The 16,624-nt window shown below is 40.9% G+C and overlaps 1 protein-coding gene across 4 annotated transcripts; it reads left to right on the forward strand.

Annotated features, from left to right (window-relative positions):
* Window positions 1-179: 179 nt before the first annotated feature.
* Window positions 180-13,416, forward strand: Naxd (NAD(P)HX dehydratase). Of its 4 annotated transcripts, none has more exons than XM_071677481.1 (2): window positions 180-305; window positions 12,286-13,416. In XM_071677481.1, the coding sequence occupies exons 1-2, from the start codon at window positions 202-204 to the stop codon at window positions 13,229-13,231; spliced, it is 1,050 nt and encodes a 349-aa protein (XP_071533582.1). In that variant the 5' UTR covers window positions 180-201; the 3' UTR covers window positions 13,232-13,416. The 4 variants fall into 4 exon arrangements, with proteins under 4 accessions (XP_071533582.1, XP_071533584.1, XP_071533585.1 ...); XM_071677483.1 differs by having other exon boundaries at window positions 187-299; XM_071677484.1 differs by lacking the exon at window positions 180-305 and adding an exon at window positions 8,048-8,184.
* The last annotated feature ends 3,208 nt before the right edge of the window (window positions 13,417-16,624 follow it).

Here is a 16,624-nt window from a genome sequence, read left to right on the forward strand (position 1 = left end):
GTCACCCTGACCATTCAAGTATTTATTCGTCATACACATAACCACTGATGAGACATATAATGTCTACTATTTTACTTAATTAATTTTCACCTAGATATATGATAACGATAAAAATGTAAGGGAAAAAAAGTCAGTAGCTATAATGCATTCGTCATATTCTAACTTTCACTAATCTATATTTAGACGATCCAAGGAATACAAATGTTTCTGATTCTGTGGCACCCGAATCAGCTGAGAAAGGATTCAGACAATTTCTTGACGCAAAGATTCATCAACTTCGGCATCATTCTCATTCCACGGTCACGGCAAGAATTAGTTTAATCTCTTTTTTTCTAATATAAGGCATACTTACGAGATGATTTGTTGTGATTCAAGTGCTGAAAAGGGAAAACCTGTTATGTTTGGGAGGAGGATTTACCACTGGGGGAAAAAATTGCTGATAAACGGGTAAATGAATGATTAATTCATTTACAGTCGTCATTCAGAATTCATATTTATTAGGTATATACAGGTGAATTTTATGAGGTCAAAAACTGGTTAGATGGGAGTGATAGGTTTGTGCATATGTATCTTAGTATCCATCTTTATACCAATACAGTCGTTAGAATTAGCTCGTCTAATCATGATCATCTTATTTGACAATAATCTTAGCCCAAAAGCTGCATGTAATCTTTAGTATGCAGTGTACTGTAAATCATATAAACTTTTGAAATGAACTTATTGACGTATGTGGAAACGTGCACCAGGATATTTCAGGTTTGATCAACATTCTCTATTTGGGCAATAAAAGTAGAGATGAAAATTCTTGGGCGTAAATCCTAATTTAGTAGCTGATACAGTAGAAATTAAAGTTTATCTCAATAAGTGTTACTGTGTTAAAGAGAAGAATTGATCCCACATCTCGATAGGTGTATGGAATCATGTTCTCTTACAAACAACATCCCACAGATAGAACCTCCTCAGACACACCCTCCTCGTAAATGAAAATACATCGTCCCTAAAATTCCTCCTCAAATCATCTTTTCTAATCACTCGTATCTTTGAACAATCTCTCTTATAAATATCGATTCTCGCTCATGGACATTTGTTCATTAAAAAAAAAAGTGACCCTCCCTCCCGTGTATCTTCACTCTAACACTCCAACCTAGATCTCACTCAAACATCATTGTACACCCTATAGAAAAAAAAATGGCTTTAATAAACTACTCGTGACCATATGGGCCCTCCACACACACACACACACACCTTACTGGCATACCGTCCCACAAACATTCCTTCCTATATACATCCCAGATTATATCCCCTTCGGCATTACCCCTATGAAACACCCTCCAGTAGCACCCGTCATAAAAACTACTCAATTTGTTACACTGTGCATCTGGTATAATGCACAACTTCACATGTTTGAATCAGGATGAATTCATAAATGAGTTATGATCCTGACTGACAGATGGAGCCACGTAGACTCATGTTCCTGGCCTGCTGCGGCTACTGGTTGTTGTTTTGGTGACTTCATCACACATAAACAGGGATGACGTGGTAGTCTGACTGAGAATCCTGACTGTATTGGTATAAGGATGGATACTAAGATACATAATGATACCCCCTTTTCTAAGATACATAATGACCCCATTTTTCTTTCAAAGTTGAAGGTACCAGTCGCGGACTAAAGTCCCCATCGAGCCAGACCTTAAATGAAATAGTAAAACTATTATTAGAGTACGCATTTGGTCTGCGTTAAGAAACAGGAAATCCATACTGGATGCTGATGACTGATCTTGATTCTCAGATTATTAGCCACTGAGAACTTACAGCTGAAATAAGAGAGAGCTTCGGTGTAACCCGGCCAGCCGGACGAGTTAGATCATTTATGACAACGTGTGTGTGTGTGTGTGTGTGTGTAAGTCATGATTATAAGTGTGAAAATAATGTAATAAACTGGTTGGGTTTCCCTACCGTGCACACAGAGCACAAAAGATTTTCACTGTTCTGATGAAGTAGTTGGGAAGAACACGTGGAGGTAGCCAGTCCTCGGAAGGGAGCTTACTCACCACCTCTCGTTAATGTGGACACTTGATATTAACTGGTATATTAACATGGCGGCCACATCTCGCTCCCTTACACCCACCTTCTCCCGTCTTGGCTTCCCACGTCTACCCCTGGCACGACGTCCACGCCTCGTTCCCACCCACCCACCTACCGTTCCAGCTCCAACGTCTCCGTCTCACATGACGTGCAGGAAAGGCTTCCTCCCACCCACCTCTCGTTCCGGCTCCCACGCCTCACTCCACAGCTGACCACGCTGTCCTTGTGACTGTACCAGACACAGGCACCTACATACCTAAATAAGAATGCTTTATTAACTCATTTGCCTTAGTAGTGGTAGTGGGGAAGGTGACTAGAGTATCTTAGTGAATAAGATGGTTGCTGGAGCGTCCGTACTGTTGGTATGGTCGTCTAAAGTTGTATGGACCTCCAATACAGATGCAATACGTATGCACGTATGCTACACATATGTTGGATACAATAGGATGATACAGCACTGGCGTAGAGTAGGAGGTTGCAGATGGAAGACAAAAATCAGGATACAGATGCAGTATTCATTTGTAGGGGCAAAAGTTGGTACAGGTATAGTTTACAGGTACATCGTAAAATCGCGGTTTACAGGCGTGGTATACGGGTTAGACAGAAGCAGGTGGCAAGAGTAACGTGTAGGAGGCGGGCAGGCAAAGCAGGTGACGGAGTCACTGAAGGTGAGGGTGCTGTGTGGCGCGGGTGACTCGCATACGATCACGTCTGACATGGTTCGAACCCATATAATTCCAAGTACTCCTAGCAAGCACTTCAAAGTACCTCTTAAGTGAGTACAGAGCGACGCCTGTTTGTGCCTACTAAAAGCACTTAAACAATACCTCAGCAGCTCCGTCGTGCCACTGATGTGAAAAGTTTCTGTGATTTACCAGATTTTTTGCAGTCGCCCCTGAAAGCTCTCTCAGTCACTCCTAGTATTCACCAATGGGTCGTACCTTTATCCTTAACAGGTTAAATATGAAACTTCATCAGCGACAGGTAGCGAGAGGGTCGACCAAATGTTGTCAGTTGGGTGAAGCGAGGCTTTGCCCGAATCCTGACGACATTCACCTCACTGTATTATTCGCACTATCATTACATGACTGACCACACACTGAAGTCCTAAGTGGATGGGATTGTGGAGTAACAACAGACCTTGGGGACATGTGTATTGAAACAAACAAATACTTTGATTTCCGGACGAGTAAAGGAATGTAATAAATTGACGGATCGACTCAGACAAGTCCCTGGCTCGGGAAACAGATCAGCAGTGTCACTTCATGAGTTCCTTCTGGAGGGTAAGAGGATCCAGGAAGGTGGGAAGGACATGTTTTGCAGGCAGCCAGTCAACCCCGATGGTTGGCCAGAACAAGATCGTAATCAACACCGCCAGGACCGGAACACCAAACCTTCCACAATCTCACTTCACATTATTTTATCATCATATTTCCTTTCCTTTATCATTCGGGGAATGGCGGGTTGGGCAGGGAACCTTAGCTATACTGTCTTGTCCCACTCCTCATTGACTAAGTATTTAGGATACCATTGCTCTCCTGCCGTATTCGCATATACCATCAGGTCATCCATTATCTGTCCCTCCCCTTGTACAGCTAGATACATTTTATCTTTACCTTATCAGTTGGTAGCGCTCATACATGACCGGACAATTTGTTAGTGGTATGAATGTATTATTATTACTGTACGGTACATATGAATGACAGCGGTGGTCTAGGGGTAACTACGGGAGTTTGCTACATCCAGTGAGCAGTAGCAGAGGCTGCTGCACCTGCCAGGAAAATAACCAGCAACAGAGCAGGTGATGTGTGATGACGTGGGACCGACTGAGAAACCGGAGTTAGGAGACTGGGAAGCAGCAGACTAGAGCAACAGATGAGAGGAGACTGTGGCAGGCATGGTATGGCATGGCAGGTGGTGTGGTGCAGCAGTAGTGGGTACAGACACACTGGGGTCAACCCCCCCGCGTCCAGCTCTGCTATAAATACTCCGGCAGCACCAGCTTCCCTCCTGCTGCTCCTCCTCTTCCTCCTGCTTATTGTCATGTCATCTAGTCCCCACACCTATATATATATATATATATATATATATATATATATATATATATATATATATATATCTTTCTTTTCTTTCAAACTATTTGCCATTTCCCGCATTAGCGAGGTAGCATTAAGAACAGAGGACTGGGCCTTTGAGGGAATACCCTCACCTGGCCCAATTCTCTGTTCCTTCTTTTGGAAAATTAAAAAAAAAACGAGAGGGGAGGATTTCCAGCCCCCCGCTCCCTCCCCTTTTAGTCGCCTTCTACGACACGCAGGGAATACGTGGGAAGTATTCTTTCTCCCCTATCCCCAGGGAATATATATATATATATATATATATATATATATATATATATATATATATATATATACACCGGTGCTGCAGCCAGTCGCTCAGATCGTGATAAGATCCTTACACAAGAGTTTTCTTGTACATCACCGTTTCATTATTAAACTTCTTTCCCCCCTGATTGTTCGATATCACCACCGATATACTTAACCTTGAATATTTGATCCTAAAACATCGCAAGGAGTCCATGGCATCTCACCTTCTTACACTGACCTACATGCATCAACGGTCATATCTCACCCTTTGTTTTGTATTATAAACCATCTCGCCTGCCTCGTCTGAGCTATGAATATCAACCGGGAGTCCACGCCACGTCACACTGGGTTAACTATGTTACCTACTAACCTCTCGTCGTATGAGTATCTGTCAATCTGAGTCGCTAGTACCTACATCCAGTCTCATGTTTTCGTGTGGGGAAAATGATTTAGAACTTGACCACCACGTTACGAATTCAAACGGCTATAAGCTGCACCGTCGTTTCAAGGGTTGTACCTTCGTGCTCAAGGTCTCACCACTGAGGAAGATAATGTTCCACGGGTCATTCATGCAGATGGTTTTTGCTCTTAAAGTCTCGTTTATTAACGCAGCTGCGTTGCGAGCAACAATGAGCATTTGTACTGTGTAAATGCAAGTGTGTGTGTGTGTGTGTGAGGGACATTTTCTTGAGATCTGTGGAGGGATGATAGTGTTGTCTAGCCCACATGAATTCTCCTGTCTCTGACACACACACACACTGTAGGCAGCATACATAACTTTTAAGTTGTACAATAACAAAATGTTCAAGAGATGGGGGCCTCACGAGTGTAAAACTCCATCCCTATACAGTACAGATATTTAGTTACACACATAGGAATAAATACATGATACATATATACAAAGTGAAAAGACTAAAGTGTAAAATTCACGTTACACACAAATAGTAATTACGGAAGAAACTAGTTAGATAAGACAATAAAGAAATACTTCATAGCATAGAAGTGGACGAATAAAATAAATTAAGTAATGAACTGAATACTAAGCATCCACAATGTTCAAAAATTGTATGTTAAAGGAATTTCAAGAGATGGGGCTCCATTACTGTAGAACTACCTCCCTGTACCGTAAAAATTTGGTAACAATACACACAAGGACACAAGGGTTCACGGAGAGATGATTCGTATGCTTAGGTAACATTAAACAAATGCAGCTGCCGTTTAAAAAGCTGACACATTATTGACCGCTAAGAACTCTCCTAGTAAAACTTCGAACACCATTACTGACCCTGTACAGCTGACTAGCGAGACCACATTTTAGGTACCCGGTACAGTTCTGCTCTCCAGAATGTCAGTTGGACCAGGACTGGTCTGAAGGAAACCAGGGATGAGCCACAAGGCTACTAACAGGACTGAGTCACGAGCCACTTAACGAAAGATTAAAGGAACGTAAACACCTCACTTTATAGAGCCTCCACGGTGACGGGGCGTTCTTGATTACATTATACAATAATTTAATAACACCGAGTCCACAGGTGATCCCGTAACCCAAAACAATGGGTAAAGCCAACAAGAGGTGTTCATACCGATAAAGAATTGTTTTCAGTATAAAGGGGTCAGAACATTACATAGAACCTGCCTGCTAGTATTATGAATGCTAACACAAACTTATTTCAAGAAGAATCTGGTTTGTTTCCACCCGAAGTTGAACATGAAGATTGTCAGCTCCCTGAGCAAAGAGATATGTCGTATATATTACAGGCCGTGAAGGTCGTTTGTTGCCAGTTTCATGTGCTCTTTCTTCCCTGTTTATTCCTCTTCCCCTCCTTATTAACTCTTTACTTTTTTCTCTTTAAATGCCTTACTCCTCATATTTCCTGTCCAGTGTTATCTAGGCTCTCTAACATCCTCTTCGTTGTCTTCATTATTGTACAGTCGTTCGTGTCTGGTCCTTTAGGCGGCACGAGCCTCAACCTCCTGTATGACGTGTCCCGCCAGAGTCATGTTAATCATCCTCAGGGACACCTCATCATTGACAGTGATCTCACTCGAGATCCTTGCGACAAAATCATACAATTTGAGTCGTTTGATTTTTTTTTCTTTTGCAAGTCACTTCCATGACTACGCGTTGAGGTGTAAATTCCGTTTTCCAGTCATTCTGTCACTTTCGGATACTCCACCTTGGTCATCTTCGGTAAATTCTTGTCTCAAGGCTGCATTATCTTCTCTTTCCCTAGTTCTAACCCTCACCTGTGTCTCGTCACCCTTCGCTGCGGATCTACGTATTTTCCCAGTTCATGAGCCTTTCTTTCGAGGGATTTCACACTCTATACAGCCGCTGTCTGTTGAGTTGGTGTTGAGAGGCTGGGGTTCCAGTGTTTATTATTGGCTTCCAAGTGCAATTTTGTGAAGCCTAGTATTCCTTGTATTGTAGGCCCCCAAATGAAGTACCGTGAAGCCTAGGGTTCCACTGTAGTACAGACTTCGAAGTGGAGTCATGAGAAACCTTTTTATACCCGAGGTAAGACACCTCCCCTCCCCTCAGTGGGAACGTCTACCCCCCCCCCCCCCCAACACTCGCCCACAGCCCATTAATACGTGTTAGTGTGTGTAGCCCGGCCAAGGCCCTCTCCCTCCTCCCCCAACACCACTAGGACCACCTCACAAACTGTTAATATCCCTCAAAATGTAAACACCAACCTCATCACCACCCCTTGTCACGTGGTCACCTTCCCTCATCACGTGTCGTTATTATCCCTCAGCGTCATCACCCCTAACCCCGATCAACACTACTCAGTACGTCAGTATGAGTCACTCATCACCTTGTAGCTTTATCCTCTTAATCACATTACGAGAACAATCTTCCAAAATACCTGTCAGTGACAGCTTGTTAATACCAGGCCCTGACCCCCTCTCATCACCCCATTACACACCTGTCAACACCATCTCCTATACCACCTGTCAACACCGTCCTCTAACCACCGCCATGGCATCTCCTGCCATCATCACTGCCTTGACAGGTGTCAACACCTTACCACCTGTGAGAATCACCACCACCTGTCGCTCTCATCACTTCCCTCACCAACTGCCAAGATTCAGTAAAGCAGTTGACGTGGAGGTTCAGTTGGTGGAGGCTGGGCAGGTGTATTGGTTGAATCTGAGGTTGGGCAGGTGTATGGGTTGAGTTTGAGGAGGTTGGTGTATAGGTTGAGTCACAGGAGACTGGGTTGGTGCCTAAGTTATGCTACAGGAGATTGGGCAGGTCCGTAGGTCTAGTTTCGGGAGGTTGGGCAGGTAGATAGGTAGTTAAGTTAGGGAGGTGGATAGGTCGAGTTTCGGAAGGTTGGTCAGGTGGATAGGTCGAGTTTCTGTAGGTTGGGCAGGCAGGCTGTCGAGTATTAACCTGCCAGGAACAACCAGACACAAAGAACTAGAGCCAATGTCACTGACACTCTCTGGCTGTACCAACTCAACCGGTGTGGCTAGCCTGGCCATTGCTTGCTTGGCACTTCAACCCTAACCTGAAAACTAGTCTAACGTCATCAGTATGTCTGAAACTGAATGTATTCGGCAATAACGGGCGCAGACTGTCGGACGAGCGAGCGGGCTGCCAAGGGTATCTGGTGGGAATTCTCAAAAAAGCCGGTCGTGTGTCGTGTGAGAGGAACGCTAGTGAGTGTTGAGCCCCGCCAGCCGCTGCACTCCTCTCTCCCTCCCTCCTGCATTGTATCGTCAGGTACAGTACTCATATTGTGCCTGAAATCTGGGCCAATGGTACAGTGATGTAATGCTCCTGTGGTGTGCCAACTGCTAGAGGTACTGTGGTGAGGTACCTGCTAGCTGTTGTAGTGTGGTACATGCTTGTAGACCTGTGGTGTGGTACCTACTAGTGGCACTATGGTGTATCTGCGATTGTTACTGCGGTTAGGTAAATTCTACTGCTACTGTAATGTTAACTACTGGTGGAACTATGTAGTACCCACATTTGGTTCTGAGGTGAAGTTACCTGCTAGTGGTACTGTGGTGAGGTATCTGCTAGTGGTATTGTGGTGGTACCTGTTAGTGGTATTGTGGTGGTACCTGTTAGTGGGAGTGTGGTACCCCATATCGGTACCATACACTCGCCCTGCCTGTAGGTCTGTAGCATTGAGATGTACGTGATTGTGGTAATGTGATATGTATCGTTGGTACAAGTGGGTAGGTGAAAAATTATCTTTTACCTACCAATGATCGGAGAGGGAAATCTAAAGGAAAGTGTGGATGCGGTAAGAATTTGGATATAATAACAATATGAATCTTAATGAGGGATTATGTTGACTCTGAATGGTTAATTGTGGATGTGGTTCATAAATGGATGAAATTGAATTACTGGTGTTTAATTAAGCGCGGTTTTATCCAGACGGTCCCCATACTACGTGTATTAGTTGAACTGAACAAGTGCTGGGCTGGAACTGGGGTTAACTGTTGAATGTAGATTTAGAGAAGTGCAGGTGATATTAAAGTAGTTAAGAGCTCTTTGTAAAGTACCGGTTGGGCATGGATTTGAATTATGTTTAGAGGTGAAGGCACATAACTTATGAAGAGAAACTTGATGTGGTGACTTGACTATGTGGTCATGAAAACAAAAGCTCCGTGAATCAGTATGCAGTAGTTCGTGAGGAACTACTCGTACCCAGGTGGTGGTATTTCTGGCTACCGAGTGGACATTTGTAGCGACTGAGGTGGGTTGTCTTGGCTCGTCTGCAAACGCCTGGTTGTGTTCCTGGCACAACTTGAAACCCCGCTCAGATATATATATATATATATATATATATATATATATATATATATATATATATATATATATATATATATATATATATTATATAAATGGTTACTAAACGCTTTGTACCATACAGTGGGCTACCATGTACGGTTATTGAATATACGTAGGAGGTGCACTGTGCTGTTGTACTCAAAGAGGTTATTGTCATTGTACTCGGAAGACTAGTCATACTGAAGAGGTTACAGTCATACTCAACAGGATTGTCATTGCAGGGCTGGTTATAACACTAGTCATTGTACTCAAAGGACTATTCATTATGTATATCAAAGAGGCAAGTCATTGTACTCAATATGTCATTATATAAAGTTGCAGTCACAGTATTCAGTTGTGTAGTCATTGTACTCAAGAGAATGCAGTTAGCGTATTTGTCGGTAATCAGTGTGATTTTACAATTACTTTGGGCCATTAAAAAAATAAAAGTCCTGGTGTTACCCAGCACCTTTCTAAAGGATCCTGCAGCTCAAGGCTGCACTACTTCTAATAGCAAGAAAATGTAGACTCCTTTGGGGTAGATTCTTTGAGGAGACTGTACTCCCAATAATACAGTCTCGCCAAAGGTGACTTCACTTGTATCACCATTCATTGTGTTCAAGAGTCTGTTCAAGGTTGCAGTCATTGTTCTTGAGATGTTAGTCATTGTGCCCAATTGACTACAGCCAATGCAGATATGACTAAATAATTATTCTTACACTGTACATTACAATCAAAATGATAGTCATACTCAAAAGGCAACAGTCATTGTAGTCAAGTGGCCTTAGGTTAGTGTGTTCATGTTGCTACAATCTCTTAATGCAAGTGACTTACAGTTGCTACTTAGGTGGCTATGGGCATTATAATCAAAGAGGCCTACAGTCATAGTAATAAAAGGTAGGTCATTATACTGATGATGATGTACGTATTCACTAATTGGTCTGTAATCAAACCTCAAGGGGTCTGTCATTATACTCAAGTGGTCGGTCATTATACCTATGAAGATACTGTCACAATTCAACAGGCTTTAGTCATTGTATACTTGATGGATTACATAATCATAAGACTAGTCAGTTTAAGGCTATTCATCACAAGTAACAAGAGCTCAAGAGGCTACAAGGCAGACCCTGTATTAAAGGGGTTGGAATACATTCCATCATTTGAGAGAGCAGACAAACTTTTTTTTAACGTGTTTATGTAATATTTTGGCACTTGCAAACACTAGTGATGAGAGTTGGCTGTGCCAAGGCTGTGTAAATATAAGGCAAATAGTTTTTATTAAAAACAACTAGATCAAACCATCTACATATTCTCTCTCGTTTTCAAGTTTTGAACTCAATTTGATGCAGAAAGTAAAGATTATTATTCATGATGAGCGAATTAACTAAGAAAATTGTTGTGTTTAAACACAGACAATTACAAACACACAGAGATGGTTGGAAGTATGTTCTCCTTGATGGTTTAAAGAAGTGAAAAATGGATGCACTTTATAATCCTATAATTAGTCAATGTACTGCGGTGTACAAAAACCCCGAAGTGCATGTTGAACCATTTACCATCATTTTTAGCCACTTACACACCTGTCATTGACCTCTACAGATCATATATCACCTTTAAATCACCTATATTAATAATAATAATAAATTTAAACACTAATGTATTATGTAAAGCATTTTTATCACTAGACACTGTAAAGTCACCTTACACACACAATGACAGGCACCAGACTGATTAAACACCAGCCAATATCATTATCCATCCAAGATGGCTGTGTAGTGGTTACATCACCATCCAATTATGGCTGTAGATTTCTCATAAGAGATGAAGACTTCCTCTAATAAGAGGAAGAAAGTCCTATGTTAAAGCCCGTGTGATTCAAGTTAAACCCAATGTGGATGTTAATGAGCAAATTTCAACCTCCCACCCTGGGCATTGAGAGGAAGCAAATTCAAGCTTCCTGCCATTGGTGTTGAGAAACATATGGGTAAACATGTGAGGTCTTACCTCTATATTGTTCCTTTGTTTATAGTTCTTCAGCATGGATCTTCACTGAGCTTGTTCACTTAGTTTGCACATATTTCCTGGCTTTTGTCTGGGATCCTGATGTGCCCCAGTTATTGAGCACTTTCTTCCTGATGATTTTTGTGTTGTTGATGTCATCAATACTGATGAGGCACTTAAAGGTAGATACATACCCTTTTTTTCTTCTGTTTTCTAATGTAGGTAGATCATGGGATATTCTCCTCTATTCTCCTCCTCACAGTTTAGCTCTCTCAGTTGTCATCATTTTTGTTGTAAACCACTGAACTCCTTGTAGCATGTTTATAAACTTCTTCCTTAATTTAGGAGAGACATCATATAGTTTGGTTATGACATTATGTGCCCTATGTTTTACCTAAAAATTCTCAAAGGTGCATTCCCTCTACTTCAGTGTTTTCCAGCATATTTTTAGGTGATGAACCAACAGCTGATTTAAAGGACTTGTGTACATGATATATTGTAACAAAAATGAAATGATAATACTGATGAGGATCATTTGAGAATTACCTGGTGAGAACAAACAACACTAATAAACATTTAACCTGATGACAGCAGTTGAAAGGAATAACAAACATTTAGTTGTTAAAAACGAATGGGAAAATTTTTGATAAACCATTCCCAACATAGACCAAAACTGGATTATGCTATATCTGATAAATTGAACTAAAGAAGCATAAAAACCGAAATGAAAGGGTCCAGAGAAGGCCAAGACGGTACCTGAATTAAGAGAATTGAGCTAAAATGAGAAGCTGAAGGCTACAGATTGCCATTGTTTAAAAAGTTATGTAAGATAAAGAAAATTCAAAAGATGGCGGTCCTCATAATGAAGAAATAGGAAATTTCAGAGCATGCACAGCAAATATTACAGTGATTTCGCTTAATCTCCGTGCCTGTGAATTTATTTCTTCCCATAATATTTCTCGGTACAAATATACAAACTTTGTGCCCATCCTTTTGCTTTCCTTTGAGTTATCATAAATAATGTGCTGTTTCTACTTTTAGGTGTGTATGGGTGGTCCGCAAGATGTCGGTCAACGGGCCACAATTAGCAAGCTTGGTGTCTGAGGTTGTGCCACCCCTTACCTATGCAGCTCACAAGGGTCAGGCTGGCCGCATTGGTATCATGGGTGGATCCTTGGAATATACTGGTGCACCCTATTTTTCTGCCATGACTGCATTACGCATTGGAGCAGATTTAGCTCACATTTTCTGTCATCGTGATGCAGCTGTACCACTGAAAACATATTCCCCTGAGCTGATAGTCCATCCTTTGCTTGATGCTAATGACCCACTGACTGAACTAGAAGAGTGGCTACCTCGCCTCCATGCACTGGTGCTGGGTCCTGGCCTTGGTAGAAGACCACAGACATTTGCTACCCTAGGCCATGTTATTGAAGCAGCTAAGGACCGCCAATTATTACTCGTTATTGATGCTGATGCACTCTTCTACCTTAATGAGAACTACGATACTTTACAAGGATATGGCAACGCTATCCTGACTCCAAACAGGGTAGAGTTTGCTCGTCTGTATCGAGCAGTCATGAAGGGAGACATGAAGGCAGAACAGGTGACGTCAAAACATGTTCAGCAAGTAGCTCAAAAGTTAGGTGTCACAGTAGCATGTAAAGGTAATGTGGATATTATTGCATCAGGTGACATTTTAGTCACTTGTGAGATTCCAGGATCTCCTAGACGTTGTGGAGGCCAAGGTGATGTCCTCAGTGGTGCTGCTGCAATTCTGCTATACTGGGCATTTGGCACAGCTGCTGCCTCGACAGAAAAGCCAGTTTACCCTCCTACAGTAGTAGCTGCCTGGGGTGCTTGTGCCTTAACCCGTAGAACTTCTGGTCTCGCCTTCACCCAGCGTGGCCGTGGTATTCTTACTACTGATATGCTTCAATTTGTTAGTCAAGCTTTCATATCCCTTTTCATTAAAAAGACAAACTGAGCTTGACACCCATCATAATCTACCTCTTCATCTCAATCTCAGTGTATGTGGCCCACTGCAAATCCAGGAATTCATCATTACGTTGTATTAGTTGTTTCCTATATTGCTGCTTACTACTGAATATATGTTTGTTTAAATGAGTAGTACTTCATGTTTCTACAACCTTTAATAAATACTGAGTCTTGTATTTTATTTCTAGAAGTTTCCTCATATATTATGAATGCAATTACCCTCTTGGTCACTGAAAATTCTTTCAATATAGGTACCTTATATCTATATTCACATTTTGTTGGTGTAGACATTTCATTTTCTATATCCAGTCTGTAACCAATATGCCATCACCTACATGCACCAGGATGGTATATGTAATGGTATACATAGAGTTTCCTTAATGCATTCCTATCCTTAAACAATTCCCCACACTTCTCCATGTTTACTTCCCATGGCCACATACTCCCTCACTCTGTCCTTCCATCTCACACTTAGTCTTTCCCTTCTTTTTAATTTCAACTTGCTCACGAATACCATCTTAATCTGCCTTTGTGTAAACATTAAATCAATATACTACTAGTACTTGGACCATTTTATCACTTCATTCTGTATTCCATACCTTACTCTGATTTTCTCATGCCTCATTATGTCCACTTTTCTTATCACATCCTAATCTTGTTCCTTTCCCTATATGTTGTCTTTCATTCATATAGAAAATTAATTTCTTTTGATTTTCATATCTATAAGTTAAAATTTCATGTGCATCTCACTCTGTGGTTAGTGAACTTTCTGTTAGAGGCTGTTATCAGTCTTTTACTGTAAGGTAGAATAAGGCAGTGCTAGTAATGCAATAATATTCCCTTTACATATAAACTTTTTGCAGGTCCTCTGTATTATGAAATTTGCTACTGATGGAAGGCTTTTGTCTAGGTTGCTCTTATCTGTGTTTTGATTTTTTTCTGTTGTGTGCCAAAGCCTACATCTGCTTTATTCTAATGTATCATTCATACTGAATTACCAGTGATTGAGGAATGGTTTGTGAAGTGTTGAGCAGTACAGGTTATCATTTGTAGCTTTTTGTCCTTTCTTATATTTTTACACTGATTTTCCATACTCCTTGACAATAGTAGTACTTTTATTTGTTGATTTTGCCATTCCTCATGAAGTAGTAAGTTTCTTCAAAAACATTAATTCTAAAACTGAAAAAAAAAGTTCAGGATTATATAATGTCATATGGCATTATTACTTCTTGCAAGCTGAATGCACTTCTGTAACCGAAATAAAATCATTATGAATTATTACACGTCAGCAAAAGGAGAATGTGATAATGAACCTTAACTTGCTCCTGATCATGGGACTGAAATCTTGAGTCCTGGTTTATAAAAGTTATGATACATCACTGTTAGAGTAAAGAATATAAGTTTTGTATTTATAAAAATTTGTATCTTTGGCCATTTTTTCTTTGCTTTGCAGTATAAAATCACTAAGACATGAGCTTAAAAAAAGAAAAAAAAGATTAGAGGGAGAACTGAAAATAACAATACTGACAAAAATCATATCAGTGGATTTGTTAGGGTTAACAGATTTCTGTTTCACCTGCATGAACACTATAACCTTTCATCTATCTATATCTCTGACACCTGTTCCCAACTAGAACTGCCTAAAGGCAGTGGCCATGGCAAAAGTCTCTGCAACAAGCAAATCCCCAGTACTGCTTCTTAGCCTTTAGTTCCTCATCCTTAGCAGGCCACTGACTGGAGGTAAATCTGGCCCACTGTTTGAAGAGGCTTATACCGTATGTTCCTACTGACTACTTCTAGCTAATGCTCCTACCCAATGTCCATGCCTACTACTAATAACTAATACTCCTGCTTAAATGGTCCTACCTACTAATTCTATCTGTTGCTCTTAACATTTTGCTAAAAGGCAGGGCCAGCTCATAATGCTAGCTGCAGGAAAATCTATAGTTACAAAGAAAGAGCTGAGTTAAGTATTGTCAAGTGTTATCAATGACAAGGAAAGAGTGTATGTTTGTGGACAGAATGCCAGTAATCCACATGTGGGTGAAGCACAAAGTCGACAGCTGTCTGGGTCAAAGGAGTGCAATTTGACATCCACTTAAGTGCTGGCCTGCTACACATGTGTACCGGCATTCTGTCCACATACATACTGATAATATACCTCCCTGGTCGTTGACTGCCTACTAACTACTAACTACAATAACCTTCTATGGACTGAATTATTTCATGTTGGTATAGAAAATCTAGCTTTGGTCTGAAGTCCTTTATATGCCTGTTTTGAATCTCCAATGCCAGCACTGAGGAATATGTAGAAAGAGGTCACACTGGGAGGGGAAAGACAGGCATGTTTGAAGGTACAGTAGACCTAGTGCTATGGATACAAAGCATGGGTTCTCGATGACAATGTATGGAGGAGGGTGAATGTGTTAGAAATGAAATGTCTGAAGACAACATAAGTTGTAAGGAAAGTTCATCAAGTAAGAGACGATAGGGTAAGTGAGAGGTGTGGTAATAAGAGTATGGTTGAGAGCTAAAGAAGGCATGAACATATGAAGAGAATGAGAGAGGAAAGGTTGACAAAGAGGGTGTATATATATATATATATATATATATATATATATATATATATATATATATATATATATATATACAAGTGAAAGGGACAAGGAGAAGAGGGAGACCAAATTAGAGATGGGAGGCTGAAGCCAAATAAGGTTTTGAGAGTTTGGGACCTGAACTTGTAGGAGGGTGTAAGGTATGCATGGGATAGATTCAATTTAGAAAAGACATAAGATAAAGTGACTGGAAAAGCTCTCTGGGATGTTTTCACTCTATATGGTGTAGATGCAAGACTTCTGAATGCATTTAAAGGCTTTTATAATAGAAGCAGTGCATTTTTGAGAACAAATTATGGTTCGAATGAATGGTTTCAAATTAGTATGAGTCAAGTTTGTGTGATGTTTGGTGTCACCATGGCTTTTTTAATATTTTTCAGTGTTGGGCATTATATGAGATGAAAGTAAAGTGGGGGTGATAGCAATGAACTGCCAAATTATGATGAAAGAATGGAGGGTACCACAGTTGTGTGCTACTGATGCAGTTTTGTTGTAGTTTTTTTTTTTTATCAGATAAGGAGTTAGATATAACAGTGGATCGCTTTGATAAAGCTTCTTGGGGGAAGGATGCTGAAAAGGAAGATGAAGTAACACATCAACCCCCCCTTCTTAATATATTCAACTTCAGTACCATCCACTCCACCCAACTTGCCATATTTCATCTTGTGGAAGGCTTTCACCACTTCCTTTCTCCTTCAAACCACTTTCCATGACTCTTTCACTTCGTATACCTTCCCGACCCAAACACTCTACAGCTTCCACCCTTT

This window comes from Panulirus ornatus, chromosome 25 (genome assembly GCF_036320965.1).
Source record: "Panulirus ornatus isolate Po-2019 chromosome 25, ASM3632096v1, whole genome shotgun sequence".
NCBI classification, from domain to species: domain Eukaryota; kingdom Metazoa; phylum Arthropoda; class Malacostraca; order Decapoda; family Palinuridae; genus Panulirus; species Panulirus ornatus.